Source organism: Sorex fumeus, unplaced genomic scaffold, assembly GCF_029834395.1.
Source record: "Sorex fumeus unplaced genomic scaffold, SorFum_2.1 ptg000094l, whole genome shotgun sequence".
NCBI classification, from domain to species: Eukaryota; Metazoa; Chordata; class Mammalia; order Eulipotyphla; family Soricidae; genus Sorex; species Sorex fumeus.
The window spans coordinates 1602127-1621993 of record NW_026606151.1 but is presented as its reverse complement, the minus strand read 5'-3'; the positions used below and the strand labels follow the sequence as shown (position 1 = coordinate 1621993).

Genomic DNA, 19867 nt, shown 5'->3' with positions numbered 1-19867 from the left:
TTAATTTAACTGTTACTAATCATGCAGTTATGATGCAAAACCGCCGATTTTGAAGTTCCTTTTCTTCAGTAACTGAGAAACGCAGTGTTTGCGAGAGCTGTCTGAACCTCAGTTTGTCATTCGTTACTGGTTACCCAGTTGGTGAACACGCCAGGAGAGGATGTGAGACTATTTGCAGCTATCATAAATCCATTAGAGGAAATTTTCCTTAAATAGTGTTTTTCAGTGACTGGAGCGATAGCACAGTGGGCAGGACATTTGCCTTGCACGCGGCCGACCCGGGTTCAATTCCCGGCATCCCATATGGTTCCCCAAGCACCACCAGGAGTAATTCCTGAGTGCATGAGCCAGAACAGAAGTAATCCCTGTGCAAAGCCGGGTGTGACCCAAAAAGCAAAAAAAAAAAAAGTGTTTCCCGCATTTTATTATTGCTAAATATGGCAGCAGCCTCTGAGTGCTGTATTATGTTTACTTCTGTGTCATTTTATTAGTTTCAAAAGACAAGTGACCTCATCCTCTCAGGTTCATGCCTCCATATTTAATTTAATCCCTTGTAATTTTGCAGCTTCTGAGAGTTCCCTTTCTCACACACAGGAACACCACCGGCCATTGGTACGCACTTCACTGACCAATAGATGAGGGAGCAGTTGGCCAAGGTTTATTACCTTTTTGTTCTTAAAGGAAGAAATTTAGATTGGTAACCCAGGATCTTAAGGTTCTCTTAGATGTATACCCAAGTGTGAATTGTTAGAGGTGGACTGAGGTTTACTTTTGTGCAACCTCAAAAGACGGTAAGAGCAGGATTGTTTTACCTAGGGAAGTTGAAACTGAAGAGACTTTGATGCTGGCCTCTTAGTACACTGTCAGAAAGTCCCAGAGGTTTTCATCAGACACATGCACACCATTTTAATACCACAGAGATGCAGTTTCTTTCCAAAGCCCATGCAGTTTCGTTGTTCACACTTTAACCTTTTGGCACCTTGTTTGTTTTTGAGTCACACCCAGCGGTACCTCTGGACTTCCCCTGGCTCTGAGCTCATTCCTGTTGGGGCTCGGGACCGAATGGGATGCCGGGTATTGAACTCGGGTCAGCCACACGCAACACAAGCGCCCTACCCGCTGTCCTATTGCTCCAGTCCTTTTTTGACTTTTTTCTTTGAAAAAGCAAAATGGGGTGGAGAGTGAGTTCAGTGGTTAGGAGTTTGCCTTGCACACAACACAGCCTGGTTTGCTTTCTGGCACTACCTAGGAGGCTCCCCCAAGCACTGCCAGGAATGGTCCCTCAGCCCCTCTCTCCACCCACCCCCCAAGTAATAAAAATAGAAAGCAAAAATGTCTGTATTTTGCAGAAAATGCCTGTCTAGGCTATTGGAATAGGATAAAATTCATCTGTCCTTCACTGGGATCCATCTGACCACTACTGGCTTAGCTAAGTTTCCTGCTGGGTAAATACACAATTACCAGTTTACCTGATTATTTCGTAACTACTAAACTATGCCCTACAGAAAATTACACGAACAACAATAAACCCCAGACATTTTGTTTATGAAAAAGATCTATAATCTTGTTTCGCCTTTTTTGGGGGGGGGGGATTTATGGATTTATTGATCCCATGCATCTCATGTCTCTTCTGGGCCAGGGGTCTAGTATCTTCAAGAATTTCAGTTAACACCAAACCTGGTGATGATTTACTTTTTCAGGAAGTGTTCTTGACACCTCCATCCAGCGGAAGGGACAAAGTGGGGTGGTTAGTTCTAAGCATGTGCCTCTGATGTACGTAATTGAGGTTTCCTTGTTTGTCCACATGAATCCTAACCCAGTCATGCGCATGCTCGAGTCCCGAGTGAGAGAGGACTCCTTCTAATGACCCTCCTACCCTCTCTTTCCTTCTTCCACCCCTTTCCTCTGTAACCTGAGTTCTCTTACCAGACCCCAGTGGTTTGTCCTTTTGGGGAGGGGTGTTGAGACACACCTGGCGGCGTTCAGGGTCCACTCCTGGCTCTCTGCTTGGCCGTCACTCCTGGTGGTGCTCAGGAGACCGTGCAGTGCCAAGGGTTGGACCCTGGCCTCCTGCAGGGCTTGTGTTCAACCCTTTGAGTTCTCTTTCCAGCCTTGGTTTGTCCTTTCATTTAGTTTTGTCTGGTATTTTTTGAACATCTTTCTATTGGACAGAGGGATGAAATAATTCAGTACGGATCTTTTTCTTTGTGATTTATTTTGCTTCATATAATCCCCTCAGGCTCCTTCTGTTTTGATGTTCGTGGTGAAATTTCACCCATTAATCCATGTATAAATACGTCCCATCTTTATCCAGTGTCTTTTGAGGGGCACTTTGGTTCCGTCTATATTTTAACTATTGTTAATAACGCTGCAGTTAACCATTGGGTGGATGTAACTTTTTTCTTTTTTCTTTTTAAATTGAATCAAGGTGGGATACACAGTTACAAAGTTGTTCAGGATTGAGTTTTAGTCATACAATGTTCCAACACCTGACCCTTCAGTGTACATTTCCCACCACCAATGTTTATAGTTTCCCTCTCATCCTCCCAGCCTGCCTCTGTGGCAGACTCTTTTCTTCTTTTTTTTCCTTTTAGGCACTGGTTTGCAGTACTGTTGTTCCTGTGTATCCTTTTCCCTACTTTCAGCACCATTTCTTATCCAGTGATCATTTCCTACTACCACAGTCATAGTGGTCCCTTCTCTGTCCTAACCTCAGGCATCTCCCCGCCGCACACACGTGACTTTTTGTGTTGCTGTCATCATAATCTCTGTACAGTTAACTGTGTGGGGTTGTAAAGTTAACTGAGTGGGCTTACGGCTTCACGATCTTGAGCTTCTTGAGGAAATTCCTACTCCAAAGTGGTTGCACTAATTTTCATTCCCACCAGCACTATACAAGAGTGTTTTTCTTCCCATACTTTCTTTGGCATTTGTTGGGAGTTCAGAAGCCCTAAGTTGGTCTGAAGATGTTATCAGAGCTGTGTTCCTTCTGGAGAATTCATTTTCTTGCTTTTTTTCTGCCCCCAGGATCCTCATGAGTGCTTGGGTGACACCTTCCCTTTCCTGTCTCGGGAGCCACCAGGCTGCAGTCTGCGTCACCTTGCTGTCCCTGGCTCTCTCTTCAAGCCCCTCTTCCATTATTAAGGAGGTGATCACCTCAGTTCACCCAGAGAATCCTGGATGATGTCCTTACTTCAGGTCTGCTCATCAGCCTGAATCCTTTTGTCCAGTAACGTCATATTCACACGTGATGGGCAATAGGATGTTCCAACTGTTCTATAAACCCTTCTGAAACATAAGGGTGGTCCTGCAATCTGGTAATTACTAAAAACTGAATTGTGGGGCCAGAGAAATAATACATAGGTAATACAGAGATAAGATACTTGACTTGCACATGCTGACCTCATTTCCATCCCTGGCATTCCACTTGGTCCCCTGAGGACCACCAGGAGTAGGCCCAGAGCACTATCAGGTGTGGTCCCCAAAACAAAATAAATGACCCCCCCCAAAAAAAAACCCTCTTGATTTTTCTTTTCTTTTGTTTGGGCCACACCTGGAGGTGCTCAGGCCTTGCTCTGACTGCTCAGGGAGCACTCCTGATGGGCTCAGGGGACCTTATAGATTCTGGTATCAAACTCCAGGTAGGCTGCGTGAAAGACAAGCCCCTACCTGCTATACTATCTCCGCTCCTGTTTTGTAAACCTTTAGATGGCTTTCTTTTTAGTTTAAAAGTCTCAATGAAACATATTTGATCATACCTGAATTATTTTCAAATTGTGGTGAACAGCACATGAAACTTTACCGTCTTAGCATTTTTGAGTATGTATTTCATTGGTGAGCATATTCACAGTGTTGTACACCAAATCCCCAGAGCTTTCGTTGGGCAAAACTGAAACTTTGACCCATTTAGCCACAGTCCCCCATTTCCCTTTAAGTCATTCTGCTTTCTGTTTCTATGAATTGGAGATATTTTGTGTAAGTGAAACATTATTTTTGTAACTGCCTCGCCTTGCTGGCATTCAGCCCTCATGGTTCATTCATGTTTTCATCATGTGTCAGAATTTCCTCCTTAAAGACTTAATAATTCTCTTGTATGTGTCTATATATCAGAGTTGGTCCATTCATCTGTTGCTGGACATGGGTTGCTTCCATCGCGACCGTAATGATATCACTGTGGTGAACAGCAGTGAACACAATATTCAAGTATCTCTTTGAAGCCCTACTTTCGGTGCTCTTGGATAAAGACCCCCAAAAGGGATTGCTGGATCTGGAGTCTGAGTTCTCTTGTTGTTGTTGCTTGGGGGTTGGGGCGAGAGGGGGGCATACACTTGGCATAGACTTGGTACTCACGGCTTGCTTCGCTCCGGGCAGTGCTGGGGGGACCATTTGCGGGTGGACCAAACCCAGGGAGATAGGCCATGTGCAAGACAAGCTCCTATCAGATGTCGTATCTTCCCAGTCTCTGAGGGTAAATTGTTCTCACTACCCTTCTAGCTCTTCTTTTGTACCAGATAGACTCTATCCCTGGAACTTGCTATCCAGTTTAGAATTATGAATCTGTTATCCAAAAAAATCACTTCACAGAAAGGTAGACAGGCTACAGGGCAGATTTTGTTTTTGTTTTGTTTTGTTTTCCCCACTGTGACACAGCCGAGGGTAGGGATGTGGTCCTGTGCTCTGTAACAATGTTTCAGTTACTGAGTATAGGATGGTTCTAAGTTTGCACAGATAAAACTGTGACATTTGCACAGTGACAAAAGCATCTAACAATGCAATTCTCAGAACTTATTCTTACTAAGGGAGATCAGATTTTGGGCTTCTGGTATAACTGGAACCAAGGACTCCAAATGTTAAGGTGTTTGCAGTGGTCCTACATCTCTATGAAAGAGAGTGTTCAAGAACTCCCAAATCTCTTGTGTTCAGAGAACAGGTGCTCTGAGAAAAACTTTGTGGTTCACTCTGAAATTTCTGTATTTCCCGTTCCCACATCAGCTCTCAGGATGGCCTCAGTCTATATTGAGGAGTGTCATGTAAGCGGGGGCAGGTGACAAGCAATTCCGGATGCCCTCCCCCCCTCCCCAGTGGGAGACGATGCCTACGCGGTTTTGGCTCTCATGCTGTGACTTAAAGTCTCAGCTGTCACGTCCTACCTGCCAAACATCTCTGGGTTGTATCTCTGCTTTCCCGCGTTGAACTGGATCACTCAAGGTACATATTTCCATGATTCTGCAGCCCGCGGGTGCCTCTCTCTGCCCAGAGCATACACAGACAAGGAAGGCAGAGCATGTGGACTATCAGGTCTTTTCTGTGGGTCCCCTGGCAACTCGATGCTCTAACGGAGGCAGAAGGCTGCTTTACCCAGAACAGATCTGGTGGTCTTCAGGACCATGTTTGAGAGATGCAGGGGGCAGGCAGGGCAGGCGTTTCCTTTCTGAGCATCATCCTGCTGTTGGCCTCTTATTAGGTGCTGCTTTTTTTGCATCTAGTATTTGAGTAAGGTTTTACTCATTGCAGGTTCTTGGCAACAGAAACTCTGAAAAACTAAGGTTCAGAGTGGTAGTATATATAGCAGGTAAGGTGCTTGCTTTGCACATAGCCAAACCTGGGTTCAAGCCTACACCACATGGTCCCCCAAGCCCTCCAAAAGGGCGCAGGGCCAGAGGTAGCCCCTGAGCATCCATGATGGGTGTGACCCAGAAACAAAAACTTTTAGTTTACTTTTTAATCCATTTGATTACTGGGATGTTCCCTTTGAAAAGTAACAAAGCCCTAAATATTAGTCTTTTTGTTTGTCTCCAGGATTTCTGGAGGAACCGAGCTTGGTCAGATTGCTCCAGTTATTGTTTCAGTGTACAGGTCTCTGCCTCACAGTATGGGTGGGAAATGCTGAATTTGGACCTAACATAGGTAAAAAAAAAATCTGGATTTCCCTCAAATCTTTATAGGAAAATTCTGAATTTCCCCCCTCCTTGTGTGCATTTTTATCAGATACACCTTAAGGAGAGAGAGGATGAAAGTTTGGCTATTTCAGAGAACTGTGAAGAAGTTCAGGATGGGCTGACTGCATTGCATTTGTTTAACCTGAAGTTTCTTAGTGAAATTTGGTCGTGTAATTGCCCACCTTTAGCAACAAATCTTGTATTTCCTGACCTCTGTAGATTTCTGATTTCCAGTTTTGGATTGAGAAGTCTTTGCTTTCTTATTTTGTTCTTCTGGGTGCCACATTAGGCACTGCTCAGGGGCTACTCCCAGCTCTTTGCTCATGCTTCCATGCCGTGCCAGGGGATGGAACTTGAATCCTGCATGCAAAGCATGCCTCTACCCTCCTTAAAAATTTTTTTTCTTGGGGGCAGCAGTACAAAATAAATTATTGAGTGCCTGCTATGAGGACAGGCTTAAGGGGTGGTTGGAAAAATTGGAGATAATGGGTGAAGGGAGGGTACAAAATGTGGTGGGATTGGTGTTGGAATATTGAAGGTCGTAGCAAATCATCATGAGCAGCTTTGAAGACCGCAGTGTTTAAGTGTAAGGGGAAAATAAAATTTTATTTTTGCTTTTTGGGCCACACCCAGCGATGCTTAGGGGTTATTCCTGGCTCGTGCACTCAGGAATTAGTCCTGGCTGTGCTCAGGGATGCTGGGAAACAAACCCGGGTCGGCTGTGTGCAAGGTAAACGCCCTACCCGCTGGGCTATCACTCCAGCCCCAAAATAAAATTTTATAAACAAGAAATTTCTTAGGGGCCTCCCAAGTGGTGCTCAGGAATGTGGGGAGTATCCCGGACATTGTTGGCCCAGCTCCAGTGGTACCATGCAGGTGCTGGGTGGGCTTCAGGGCCACACCAGGGATGCTTGGGTCCAGGTGGTGTCAGGAACCTAACTAGACTGGTCACATGCATGGCCCCTAACTATGTCTCTGGCCCCAGATTTTTAATTTTTTTTTTAAATGGTGCTGGGGGTTGGACTCAGGTCCTCACACCTGTGATGATTTGATGTACCCACCAAGCTACCTTCTTTATATTTACTTTCCATCTTTATCTCATGGCGAGGGCAGTGGCCGCACCTGGCTCTGTGCTCAGGAGTGACCCCTGGCAGTTCTCAGGGGACCGGATGTGATTCTGCAGTACAACCAGGATTCCAGCAGAAGTGACTGCATGCAGGCAGGTGCCTCCCTCTGCTACAGTGGTGGACTGTAGGCTTCCTGGGAGGCCACATCGGCGACAATTGTGTTTTGTTTGTTTAGTTTTTTGGATGCTTATTGAATTTAGTTCTGTGGACTGTTTGATGGTCAAGAATACCTTAAGCTTCATCCAGGTTGTGTGTGGAGTTCAGCTACATTTTCTGGGTGGAGGATTGTGTTTTGGACCCAGAGAGGCTCAGGGCTTACTCCTGGCTCTGCACTCAGGAATCATATCTGTTGGGCTCAGGGGACCATCTGGGATGCCAGGATCAAGCCTGAGTCGGCTGCATTCAAGGCAGTACCCTACCTGCCATATTGTCTCTCTGGCCCCAGAGTGCAACTACTTTTAATTTAATATTTTAAATGCAGGGCTGGAGATCAAACCCAGAGCTTCCCCACCCCACCCCAAATTAGGTAAAGGTAAAGTAAAGGTAAAGGCCCTCCCGTTGATCGTCGATTTGCTCGAGCGGGCCCAGTAACGTCTCCATTGGAGACTTTGTTGTTACTGTGTCTGGCATATCGAATACTCTCGGTAGCTTGCCGGGCTCTCCGACCCCAAATTAAGTGTTAAAAAAATGGGGCAGGGAGTGGGGGTGAGGCCATACCTGGTAGGTCAACTCTTGGTGCTTGGGATCAAACCTTGTACTCCTAAGCTATCTCACTGACCCCAGGCATGCGAGATACCTTGGAGCCACACCTCTGGCCCTAACCGTACTTGAGTACTTGTTTTTTGTTTGTTTCAAATATTAGGCACCATGATTCACAATACTGTTGTTTCAAGACCACAATGCCACTACCTCGTGTCTGCCACCAGTGTACCAGCATCTCTTCACCCCGTCTCTAGAGCTCTTCTCATCCCTTCCTTCCCTGCTAAGCTGACTCAGTTCTGTATGCAGACTCGCAGAGTCTGTTACCATGGACACGCTTTGTTCAGCAGGATACCCTCCACTTACATCCAGGTGGCAGTGAATGGCAGGGTTTCAGATTTACTTATTTCTAAGTAGCATTTCATTGTGCATATACAACACAGTTTCATTATCCATTCTTTGTCATACTGTGTCCATTACTGTTTGGTTTGTTTTGGGGGGAGGTGAGGGCCCCATCTAGTAGTGCTCTGGACTTACTCCTGGCTCTGCACTCAAGAGTCACTCCTGGGGGTTGGAGTGATAGTACAATGGGTAGGGTGTTTGCCTTTCACACTGCCGACCCAGGTTCAATCCCCCGCATCCCATATGATCCCCTGAGCACTGCCAGGACAAATTCCTGAGTGTAGAGCCAGGAGTAACCCCTGTGCATCGCTGGGTGTGGCCCAAAAAGCAAAAATTAAAAGTAAAAAGTAAAGGATTAAAAAAAAAATGAATCACTCCTGGCAGTGCTCCGGGACCATTTGTGATGCTCGGGATCAAACCCAGGTCAGCTGTTTGTAAGGCAAGTGCCCTACCAGATGCGCTGTACCATCACTCCAGCCTGGTGTTTTTTTCTGAGGGGCCCTACTAAGTTTGTTTCCCAGGGTGCTCATCTGTACTGTCAGGGCTGGCAGTTCAATGCTGGGTTCGGAGGATGCAATGCCACTTGCACCCTGTTATTTCTTTTGCCACTTATTGAAGTTATTTCCCCCTAGATTTCTTGGGAGTGAAGACTTTCTTACTTTATACTCTCAGTAGCTGGAGTAATGAGCGAAAGGAAATAGAAAAGAATTAAAGGAAAACTTCAAGGAAATGAAAAAGAAGTAAATGTTTTTACTTGCAGATTGGCAGATGGGGGAAACTTTTTGTGCTTACAATTTAGTTGGATTCTTAGATCCATGTTGCAGATTCTTCCAGTCCTAATACTGTTTGGGGATAGGCAGTATTCAGGGTGATCTGGGTAAGCACACCACGCTTGAGTTCTAAGGTGAGGTGCTGTGTGACTCAACTTGTTTTCCATTTGATTTTCCAAGTTTGAGCTTTGTCACTTATCGCACTTGCCACATAGGTGTCACATGGGCTAGTTCATAAGTCGGGCAGGATCCTGCCCATACCCAAGAATTTGTTCAACTCTGTCCTTTTCTTTTTTCTGGGTCTCACTCAGTGGTGTGCACTGCTCACGGGACTGTGAGGTGCTGGGATTCGAACCCAGATTGTGACTGTATTCGAAGTCAAGTGCCTTAACCTTTGTATTAGCTTTCTGGTTCCTGTCTGTTTTAAAATTAAATCTTTTCAACACGTGGCCTTGGAACCACTAGAAAACCACCAGCAGAAGAGTGACGGTAGATCCCCACCTCAGTCCTTTTATATTAATGAACCCAAAGTCAATCAGTGTCCAAAATATCCCAGCTAAGACAAGGGCTGTTGAGATCACTCAGGGCGATTTTCTTTTTGTGGGGGGGGGGGGGGGGGGCGTCACACCCAGCAATGCACAGGTGTTGCTCCTGGCTCTGCATTCAGGACTCACTCCTGGTGAGGGTTGGGGGACAATATGGGATGCTGAGGATCAAACCGGGGTCTGTGTGCAAGAGTGCAAGACAAACGCCCTACCCGCTGTACTATCACTCTAGCCCCAGACCCTGAGTTCTAGCCTCAGCACCTCCTTTATTGAGAAAAATTAAAAGCGGGACAGGAGAGACAAGGTAGTGCAGCAGGTCGAGGGTTTGCCTTGAATCTGGATGACCTGGGTTCAAGCCCTGGCACCACTTAATGGATCCATTAAGCCCTGCCAGGAATGATCCCTGAGCACAGAGCCAGGAGAAATCCCCGAGCTTCAGGGTGGAGCCCCAAACCAAAATTGAATAAGTAAATAAACAAAAAGCTAAGGCAGCGAAACTATTAAAACCAGAACTAAATCTTCATGACTTTGCCTGTCACTTACTAGATTTAATATCAAAAGCAAAGAACACACAAAAAAAAACTAGATAAATTGCACTTCAACATAAGTTAAGCTCTCTGTCTCAAGACAACTTGTATAATAGGAGAAAATATTTGTAGATTATATACAATCAGTTCTAATAATAAGAATGTATTTTTATTTATTTATTTTGCTTTTTGGGTCACATCCGGCGATGCACAGGGGTTACTCCTGGCTCATGCACTCAGGAATTACTCCTGGCGGTGCTCGGGGACCATATGGGATGCTGGGAATCGAACCCGGGTTGGCTGCATGCAAGGCAAACGCCCTACCTGCTGTGCTATCTCTCCAGTCCCAAGAATATATATTTTTTAAAAAATCTCTGGTCCAGAGAAGACAGTACAGTGGGTAGGGCGCTTGCCTTGTGTGCTGCTCACATGTGTTCAATCCCCGGCATCCCATACGCAATGATAGTAGAAATTACTGAGTGTAGAGCAGGAATAACCCCTGAGCATTGTCAGTTATGGCCCCAAAATAAACAAGAGTATATAAAAATCTCTTAGAACTGAACATTAGACAAGCAATCCAGATACAACAACAAATGAGATTTGAATATACAAGTTTTCAAGAGAATATACGCCGAGGACCAACGAGTCCATGAAAGGCGTTTTAGATCATTGATCATTAGGGAAATCATATTAATGTGGAAATGTTGATCACAGTCAAAAACCTTGTAGAGGGGCCTATGTTTTCAAGGCAAGATAATTGTGAGGGCCTGGAGATAGAGGAGCAGTCCAGTATATTGTTGGTGAAAATGCAAACTGTTTTCGTTGCTGTGGGGCTTGAGCTCTTGGCCTTAAGCTACAGGACTGGTGGTGCCTTAGTTGCTAGCCTCCCCACCCCCAGCCCCAGTTCATTTCTTTTTTGTTGTTTTGAGGTTACACCCAGCTGTGCTCAGGCTTATCCCTGGTGGTGCTCCAGACCATTTTTGGTACTAGGGATTGAACCATCAGCCACGTGCAAGGCAAGAGCCTTAACCCCTGTACTGTCTAGCCTGCCCCCAGTATGTTCTTTTGTTGCTGGTGGAATGGGGCCACACCTGGCATTGCTCAGGGGTCACCCCTGGCGATGCTTGGAGGACCACAAGCAGTGCCACGAATAGAACCTGAGTCAGCCACATCCAAGGGAAGTGCGTTACCCCTGTATTGTCTCTTTGGGCCCCTGCCTCCCCCAACCCCTCCAACCTTACCCATGTTTGTTCGTTCTTTGTTTCGTTGTTTTATTATTGAGCCACACCCAGTGGCGCTCAGGCTCAGTGATACTCAGGGCCTGGGCTCAGAGATCACTCCTGGCAGTGCTCTGGAGTATGTTATTTACCTGTCAGTGTGTCCTGGGCCTCATCAGTAAAATGAATGTTACCGCTTTGTATAAAACTGCTGTGTTTACTTAGCCAACACATATCAGCAACACCAAATTCTGCTACTCTAAACTGGAGTTTTGGTTATCAGTATAGTAGGGAAACTATATTGTAACCAGCCCATTATCCCCCCAGTTAGGACAAGCTGCCCCCGGCTGATAGTCTGGGTGTGAGGGGCAGTTGGTGCCACTATTTGAAGCTCCTTGCTTTGCTGCAGTCTGCTCAACTGTGAAATGTAACTCCTTGTCACCTGAAAAGTTCAGCATGGGCAGGAGCAGCCAGAAACACCTTAGATTGATTGTGTGGTTGATTCTGGATTAAATTTTGGTGGTTGTGCATTCAGACGCCTTTTAATATAGCCAGCCTTTTCATGACCCTGCAACCAGCTGTCCAGCCCACAGTTTAAGAAGTTAGAGACTCTTATAGCAGGTAGGACACTTGTCTTGAATGCGGCCAACCCAAGTTCAATCTCCCTCACTCCCTGCCACCCCCACATATGGTCTTCTGAGCCCCACCAGGGATGATTCCTGTGCACTGCTGGGTGTGGCCCCCCCCAAAAAAACAAAACAAAAAGGGGCTAGACTAAGGTGTTTTTTGCGGTCACACCCGACGATGCACAGGAGTTACTCATGTACTCAGGAATCACTCCTGGCGGTGCTCCGGGGACCATATGGGATTCTGGGAATCGAGCCTGGGTCGGCCGCGTGCAAGGCAAACACCCTACTCTCTGTGCTATTGCTCCAGCCCCAGGACTAAGCTTTTTAAAGGCAGAAACTTGAATTGTTTTGCTTTGTTCTGTCCTTAGTGCCAGGTAAAGTACCTAAGTGCCTAGCTCTTGGGTAAATGCTCATTAAATATTTGTTGAATGAATGTCAGAAGGATTTATTATACACCTTCCTCCTGCAGTCTTCATAGCCAATAGCACGTTATGAGTGAAGTTTTTATTCTAAAATACCTGTTTACAGATGACTACTAACAACTGCTGTGCTGCTTGTTCAGAAGGCCACAGGCCGAGGCCGCAGCCACCCCCAGACAGCGCTGGGTTATGTAACAACGTTTACCATCTCGCCCTTTCTGTGTGTGGTTCCTTGGCGCTACATACCCAGAACTCTTCGTAGCCATGGCCATCATCCATTTCAACCTGAAGCTTCCCCCACTATAATGCTGCCTCCTTTCGTTGTTCCTCTGGGTGCTTTTAACAGTCAGAAATCAGATTAAAAACTGAAGCAAAAACATGAGAGGAACCTGGAAGTTGAAACTTTCAAGCTGGGGTGAACCCCAGCTACTGATCTCTGTTTCCTGGTCCCTTTGCCAGCGCTGCTTTTTCGGTTGGTGACTAAGAATAGCTGAGTAATAGCCCGGCTGCTTGTTCTCACTCTGCATCAGAGCCATGTGGGCCGTGCCAGTGTTGCTCCTCCGGGAGTGCTGGTCCGAGTGGGCCCCACTTTGGACTGTGCACCTGCCTGCCGGGCCGGCCAGCACCACAGGGCAGAGTCTGCCTCGTGCCTGGTGCCGGAGAAGTGATTCTGCTTTGTCATCGTCACTCCTGCTTCCTGCCAGGATTCCCGTCTACTGCTTTCATTTTCACTTCGGCTTTTAAAAATTATTCCTAGCTGTTTCTCTGGCGGAATTATCTGTAAATACACGTACAAATAAGCGGTTTTGATGGCCTGGGTCTAGACTCCGTTGTACAGTTGAGAAGGGGCTGGGCTCGGCGGAAGGATGGTAGGAGAGAGCCCGGCCTTTCCGCTGCAGTGGGCTGCAGTACTGTCTCCTCTCCTGCAGAGCCAAGTGGTGAAATACGACACAGGCTGGGGGATGTGGACTGGCAGTTGTCCTGAGTACACAGATAGTTTCTCCCCCCCCCCCCCCAACTGTGTTTTTACAGTCCGGGAACAGAGAACAAGGCAGCAGGTTATGTGGTGAAGACCGCAGCAGGAAAACGATCTCTATAAAGGTGCACAAGTAGCTTTTCCAAACAGTTTTCAGAGGAACACAACGTAAACTAGGCTTAGGTCTTGTTCTTTTTTCTTTTTTTTTTTTTGAGGGGGCGCACCCGACATTGGTTGGGAGCTGCTCCCCACGGGGTTTGGGGGTTTGGAGGGCCACGCAGTGCCAGAGAGAACCCAGGGCTCCTGCATGCAAAACATCTCCCGCCCCCCCCCCCCCCCCCATTTTGTCCTTTATGCAAGGTGGAGAGTCCCGTTGTTTTCCTAAGCCTGTTTGCAGCGAGTGGTGGGGATGGGACTTCTCCAAGTTTGACCAGTCACATTTTTCACTTTGAATCAGTCTGCAAGTTAAGTTTCTGGAAAGATTAAAGGCTGAACCTTCCTCCTGAATGGTCAGGCAAGCTAATTCCAGGCATCACTGACTAATAAGACAGACTTCCATTCCTTGAGCTAGCTGTGCTAAATATAGCCTTCCCTCCTGGCAGCTGCAAACACCTGGGAGGCAGGCAGGCCCACCCCGGCGGAGGGCATTGTCGGCTGGCTGTGTGTCTGTCCAGCAGTCGTAGGCTGCTCGATTCATGTTGTTTACGTCGGTTCCGTATGAGACACCGAATCCGTTGGCTTACGGAGGGATGTTTAGAAAAACGCAATTTGTGTTGTCTGCCGAGGGGACTGAGGGTGATGTCACTAGTTGAGTAGGACCATAAGCAAAGCAGTTAATGTCATTACCAGCCATCTCTTTGATCTCTGTAATGAGCACACAGCTTACTTAAATTAGTGAGTGGCCTTGGATTTCTAGCATTGATGAGCCAAGCTGTCAGTCTGGGATTCTGCTCCCCTGGAGAGTCTGGTTTGGGTGCTTGCAGTGGTTCCTTATGACATAAGGGGTTTATGAGTAATTAAGGGGAATGCCAACATTTACAAAATGGTGCTCCAGGAAAAACTACAAATGGCTCTCGAACATGTAAAAGATACAACTTCCCGGGGCTGGAGTGATAGCACAGCGGACACGGTGTTTGCCTTGCACATGGCCGACCTGGGTTCGAATCCCAGCATCCCATATGGTCCCCTGCGCACCGCCAGGAATAACTCCTGAGTGCAGAGCCAGGAGTAACCCCTGAGCATCACCGGGTGTGACCCAAAAAAGCAAAAAAAAGGATACACCTTCCCTTGTAATAAGAGGAAATCATATTAATGCCTCACTGAGATATTTCTTTATATCGGACTTGATGATCTCATCGGCCACCCTCCAAAACTCACGGCTGCTTCTCCCAAAAGGGAGCATAAAATGAGGCCCCCATAACCATGCCACTGGACTCTGTGCCAGGCTGTTTTCACTCGGGGCGCCCCAGAGGGGTGGGTGAGAGCCCTCCCCGCTCCAAGGGACCCAGTCCCGGCAGCTGACCTCCACTACCCAACTGCCACCAGGCTCCAGGCCGCTTTCCACACTCTCAGGTCAAGCCTCACATATGAGTGAACATATTCCTGGACACATCATAAGACTCCCATTTTCCATAATTTCCACACCATATTTGATGGGGTTCAGACAGTAAGGCAACAAATCAAAGAAATCATCAGATCATCTCTCAGAGAGCCTGGCAAGCTACCCAGAGTATCCCACCCTTACAGCAGAGCCTGGCAAGATACCCGTGGTGTATCCGATATGCCAAAAACAGTAGCAATAACAGGTCTCATTCCCCTGACCCTGAAAGAGCCTCCATCTTTCAGGGTAAGACGAGTAAGGAGAGGGTGTTAAAATCTCAGGGCTGGGACAAATGGAGACGTTACTGGCGCCCACTCAAGTAAATCAATGAACATCAGGATGACAGTGATCAGACTTTAAAAATCACAAACGAGGAGGGGGGAGGGAAGGAGGGAGGGAGGGAGAGAGAGAGAGAGAGAGAGAGAGAGAGAGAGAGAGAGAAAGAAAGAAAGAAAACAGTGAATAAGTACAGCCCTACGTGCTTTCCTACTCCTCTGGTCCCGCTTATACATTATTGATTTGGTTTTTGGGTGCTACCCAGCAGTGCTCAGGGACCACTCCCAGATCTACTGGGAGAATCGTACGGTGCTGGGGATGCAGGTCATGTGCTTTGAGCTCTTTGACTTGTCACCTTAGCCCAGTACTTTTAATGTGTTTTCCTTCCACTTTCTGTTTTTTCAGAGTATGGGACCAAAACTAAGTCTTATATTCTTAATTTTGATGGAGCATTCAGTTAAGAGATCAAAAAGAGGTAGTACGTGCATTTGTTCTCTGGCACCCTGAACACTTCTCAGTGTGGGCGCATCCTCCACCACACACACACACACACACACACACACGTACTACCTTTTTTTTTTAAAAAAAATTTTATTAGTGAAACACCATGAGGTACAGTTGTAGACTTATAAATTTTTGTGCATAGGTTTCAGTTATACAATGATCAAGTACCCATCCCTCCACCAGTGCCCATCCTCCACCACCACCGATCCCAGTATCCCTCCAGGCCCCCCACCCCAACCCATCCTGCCTCTGTGGCAGGGCGTTCCCTTTTGTTCTCTCTCTCCTTTCAGGAAGTACCACCTTTTGGAGTCAGGGAGATGGCTTGGGGTGCATTCCTCGTGCTCAAGGGCCTGGGTTCCATCACCGGCCCTGCGTGGTCTGAGCAATGTCAGCTATAACCTTGAGGCCTCGCAGGCAATACAGGATGTGGCCCTGGTGGCCCCAGTACCGCTGACAGGCCTTTATTTTTCATTTCCTAAAAGCTCTATGTGATTTTCATTGCTGTTAATGTCGTTTCTTGTGCACATGATTCCAGTACCATCCCATCCCTGGGTACTGCCTCTCCCCCACCAACCCAGTTGTGTGGAGTCATTCTCCTGTCATGTGCCTACCTCACTGTGTGTTTCTAAGTCCCACATGTGGGAGAGACGGCTCTGGCTACCCCTTTCCCTCTCCCTGACTTCACTCAGCATGTCCCTCTGGTCCCATCCGTGTTGTTCCCAAAGTGCCTGCTTTGGTTTTTTCTTAGAGCTGCATAGTATTCTATTGTGTATATAGACCACGCTTTTGGGGGGAGTGGGAGGCCATACCCGGTGATTTTCAGGGGTCACTTTTGACTCTGCACTCAATCACTCCTGGCTGTGCTTGGGGAACTCTATTGGGATGCTGGGGATTGAACCCAGGTCGGCCACATGCAAGGCAAGTGCCCTACCTGCCGTACTATCTCTCTGGCCCCTATACTATAACTTTTTTCTTTTTTGTCAAAAAAATTATTTTTTTCTTTTAATGTCAAAACCAATCCCATCACCATTACACCTTACCCACCACTATTATTTCAGAATTTCCCAACCACCACCCAACCCTTCCCCCGTCTTTTTTAAATAGACTTTTTTATTGAGTAACTGTGAGATAGATACTTAAAAAACTGTTCATGATTAGGTTTCAGCCATACAGTGTTTCAACACCCATCCCTTCACCAGTATAACACAACTTCTTGATTCATTCATTCATAGTTAGGCATCTGGGTTGTTTCCATATCTTGACCGTTGTAGAGACCCTTTCTTAAAAATAAATGAAACAGCAAGAGCCATAAGGTATCTTCGTGATAGACTTAAAATATCTTCCTTTCACTGAAAGGGGAATAAAGAAAGCAAAGCCCACAGTAAGCACTGCCTATTGTGTAAATCGGGGGAGATGAGGGTGCCAGAGCCATCACACAGTGGGGAAGTTACTTTCCTCGTATGCAGCCAACCCGGGTTCAATTCCCAGCACCCTATACGGTCTTCTGAGCCTTCCTGGAATGATTCCTGAGCACAGAGTCTCCTCGGAGTTGCCCTGAGCATAACTAGGTGTGGCCCCAAAAAACAAGTCAAAAAGTGGAAAGTATAAGTATTTGCTTATTTGTGGCAGGGGTAGTTCTGGAAGGCTGTTTAAGAAGGTAAAACCAGGGGCTGGGGCGACAGTTCCCAGGGGTTTGGGTGCAGTGCCTGGGATGCACGGGGATGCACGAGACTCCCCGATTCTGTCCCTGGTGCCTTATGCACTAACCAGAGTTCTGCCGTGAGGCCTGGAGCCGCAGGCCTACCTGAGCACATTGCTGGGCCCTGCAGAGCACTGAACTGTGCAGCCCACACAGCAGGGCCAAGTGTTGCCAGGACCAGCCCCAGGCCGCCTGACACTGCTTGGGAACCCCAGTCCAAGAAAATAACTAATATGACATGGAAGTTCAGAAACGAAGAGCTGGGAGCTTTTCACTGTATTAAGGGGGCTGCCGCAAATCAGACGAGGGCCTTGCCCCTCAGGCTCCTGCTCTGCTGTGAGCTGCAGCCCGGCCCCTGACTGCTCAGGCACTTTCTGCACCCTAAGGAGATGTCGCTTCTTCAGAACTTAGTCTTTTAAAATGAAGTTTTTGGGAATTCTCATCATAGTTATGGAGGCACTCTCCTGTATATGTTTTGGGGGCTACCAAGCACCACGCGGGAAGCCCCAGGACCACTTGGGGAGCGTCTCAGCGTGGCCGGGCCTGTGGATGGGGCCCTTCTCCGGCCTTGCAATGCCGGGGAGTACTTGGGCCACCCCAGTGGCTGCTGGGAGCAGGGGATGACGCCTGGCAGTGCACAGGGCTTGGCATGGCACTAGGAATTGACCTCCCCGCACCTTGACTCTTGTGCTAGTTTTCGGGCCCAGAGCGCCTCCCCCTCTGACCTCCACTCCTGGAGCTTCTGCCCTTGCTGCCCAGGGGGATTGCTTCATGCTGCTGCTGCGGGGACCAGTGTTCCTCACTGTCTGTGGCTGTCCTGGGAAGAAAGTGGTGCCCAGGGTTCCCAGTCCTGGCGCCTCACTCCTGAAGGGTCCCGTGAGGGTCTGCGTGTGGTGGGCCTTATGCTCTGTTGTAAGGCGATAAATGTTTTGGACAGGACTGACGTTTCTGTGCAATTTCTCTTTATCTGTAGGAACCTCCAAGCAGCTATTGGCGCCTATTATGACTTCGAGAGCCCCAACATCAGCGTGCCCTCCATGTCCTTTGTCGAAGACGTCACCATCGGAGAAGGGGAGTCGATCCCTCCTGACACTCAGTTCATAAAAACATGGCGGATCCAGAATTCTGGTACATATGCATTTGCCATTCTCTCTCTCCTTCCTCCCTCCCCTCCCCTGCCCTCTCCTGTTTTGTTTCTGTTTGGGGGCAGAACACCTGGCAGTGTTCAGGGGTCACTCCTGAGGGTACTCATGGGACCATATGTGATGCCACGGGTAAAACCCAGGTTGGCCACATGCAAGGCTAGTGCCTTACCCACTGTACTATCACTCTGGCCAAGATATGTTTTTCTCAGTAGTTAAAAGAAGAAGAAATGTTTCAGCTTGAGTTACATGATTGTGCAATTCTGAGCTTTTGGTTGGACATAATATAGCATTTTCCTGATAATGGTTTGATGAACAATTACTAGTGAACCACCACCAGCCCTCACTTAGGGAGAATTGATAGTATCTAAACACGATCCATCCTTTCTGTTCTAACTGGACTAGGCCTGTCTGGTGGTTAGGCGTGTCTTCCCTTGTGTAGTTCTACTCCATCATTCTAATTCCGCTCTAATTAATCTTCCAGTCGTTTTCTTGGGAGGCCAGATGCGGTGCATTCCTGAGTAGCACAGGGGGCTGAGGAAGCCCATGAGCACTGTCTCTTTCAAAAGCTCACACGGTTTGCAATTGCAAGGATGATTTTTTCTGTGGTACTTGAAATAAAGTAGCTTTATCTAATAATACCACTTTGAGAAATAGCACTGTAGCACTGTCCTCCAGTTTTTCATAGATTTGCTCCAGCGGGCAACAGTAACGTCTCACAACAAATTGTGAGACTTGTTACTGTTTTTTTGGCACATTGATACCTCCAGGGAGCTTGCCAGGCTTTGCCCTGTGGGCAAGATTCTCTCAGTAGCTTGCCGGGCTCTCCAAGAGGGGTGGAGAAATCGAACCTGGGTCGACCGTGTGCAAGGCAAACGCCTTACCCGCTGTGCTATTGCTTCAGCCCACTTTGAGAAATAGCAAAAGTAATGTGGGGATTTTCTCAGAATTGGAGAGAAAGGTGTTTGGTTTTTTAAAATTGCGCGGCCAACCTGGGTTTGATTCCTCCACCCCTCTCTGAGAGCCCGGCAAGCTACCGAGACTATCCCTCCCACATGGCAAAGCCTGGCAAGCTCCCCGTGACGTATTCGATATGCCAAAAACAGTAACAACAAGTCTCACAATGGAGATGTTACTGGTGCCCGCTCGTGAAAATTGATGAACAATGGAAGGACAGAGCAGTGCAGTGCTTGGTTTAAAGCATTGTTTCGATGTACTGCTGACTTTTAAAAAAAATAGAAAATGAGTTAGCCACATTTGAAAACAGTATTGGAATAAATCTGGTAACCGTTTTACTTCCTTTCACTTGTAAAATTCTGTTCTACAGACTTTTTCTTGAACGGGTTTGGTATTTTTTGTTGCGCTAGTAATAATTTATGCTGATCAGGTGAGGATG

General features: G+C 47.2%; 1 protein-coding gene across 1 annotated transcript in view; it reads left to right on the top strand.

Annotated features, from left to right (window-relative positions):
• The window catches only part of ILRUN (inflammation and lipid regulator with UBA-like and NBR1-like domains), a 96063-nt gene that overhangs the window by 29201 nt on the left and 46995 nt on the right, over positions 1-19867 (top strand). The window contains exon 2 of the mRNA XM_056132643.1: positions 18303-18457. Within this exon, the coding sequence (XP_055988618.1) occupies positions 18303-18457 (155 nt within the window). The remainder of the gene's footprint in view (positions 1-18302; positions 18458-19867) is intronic.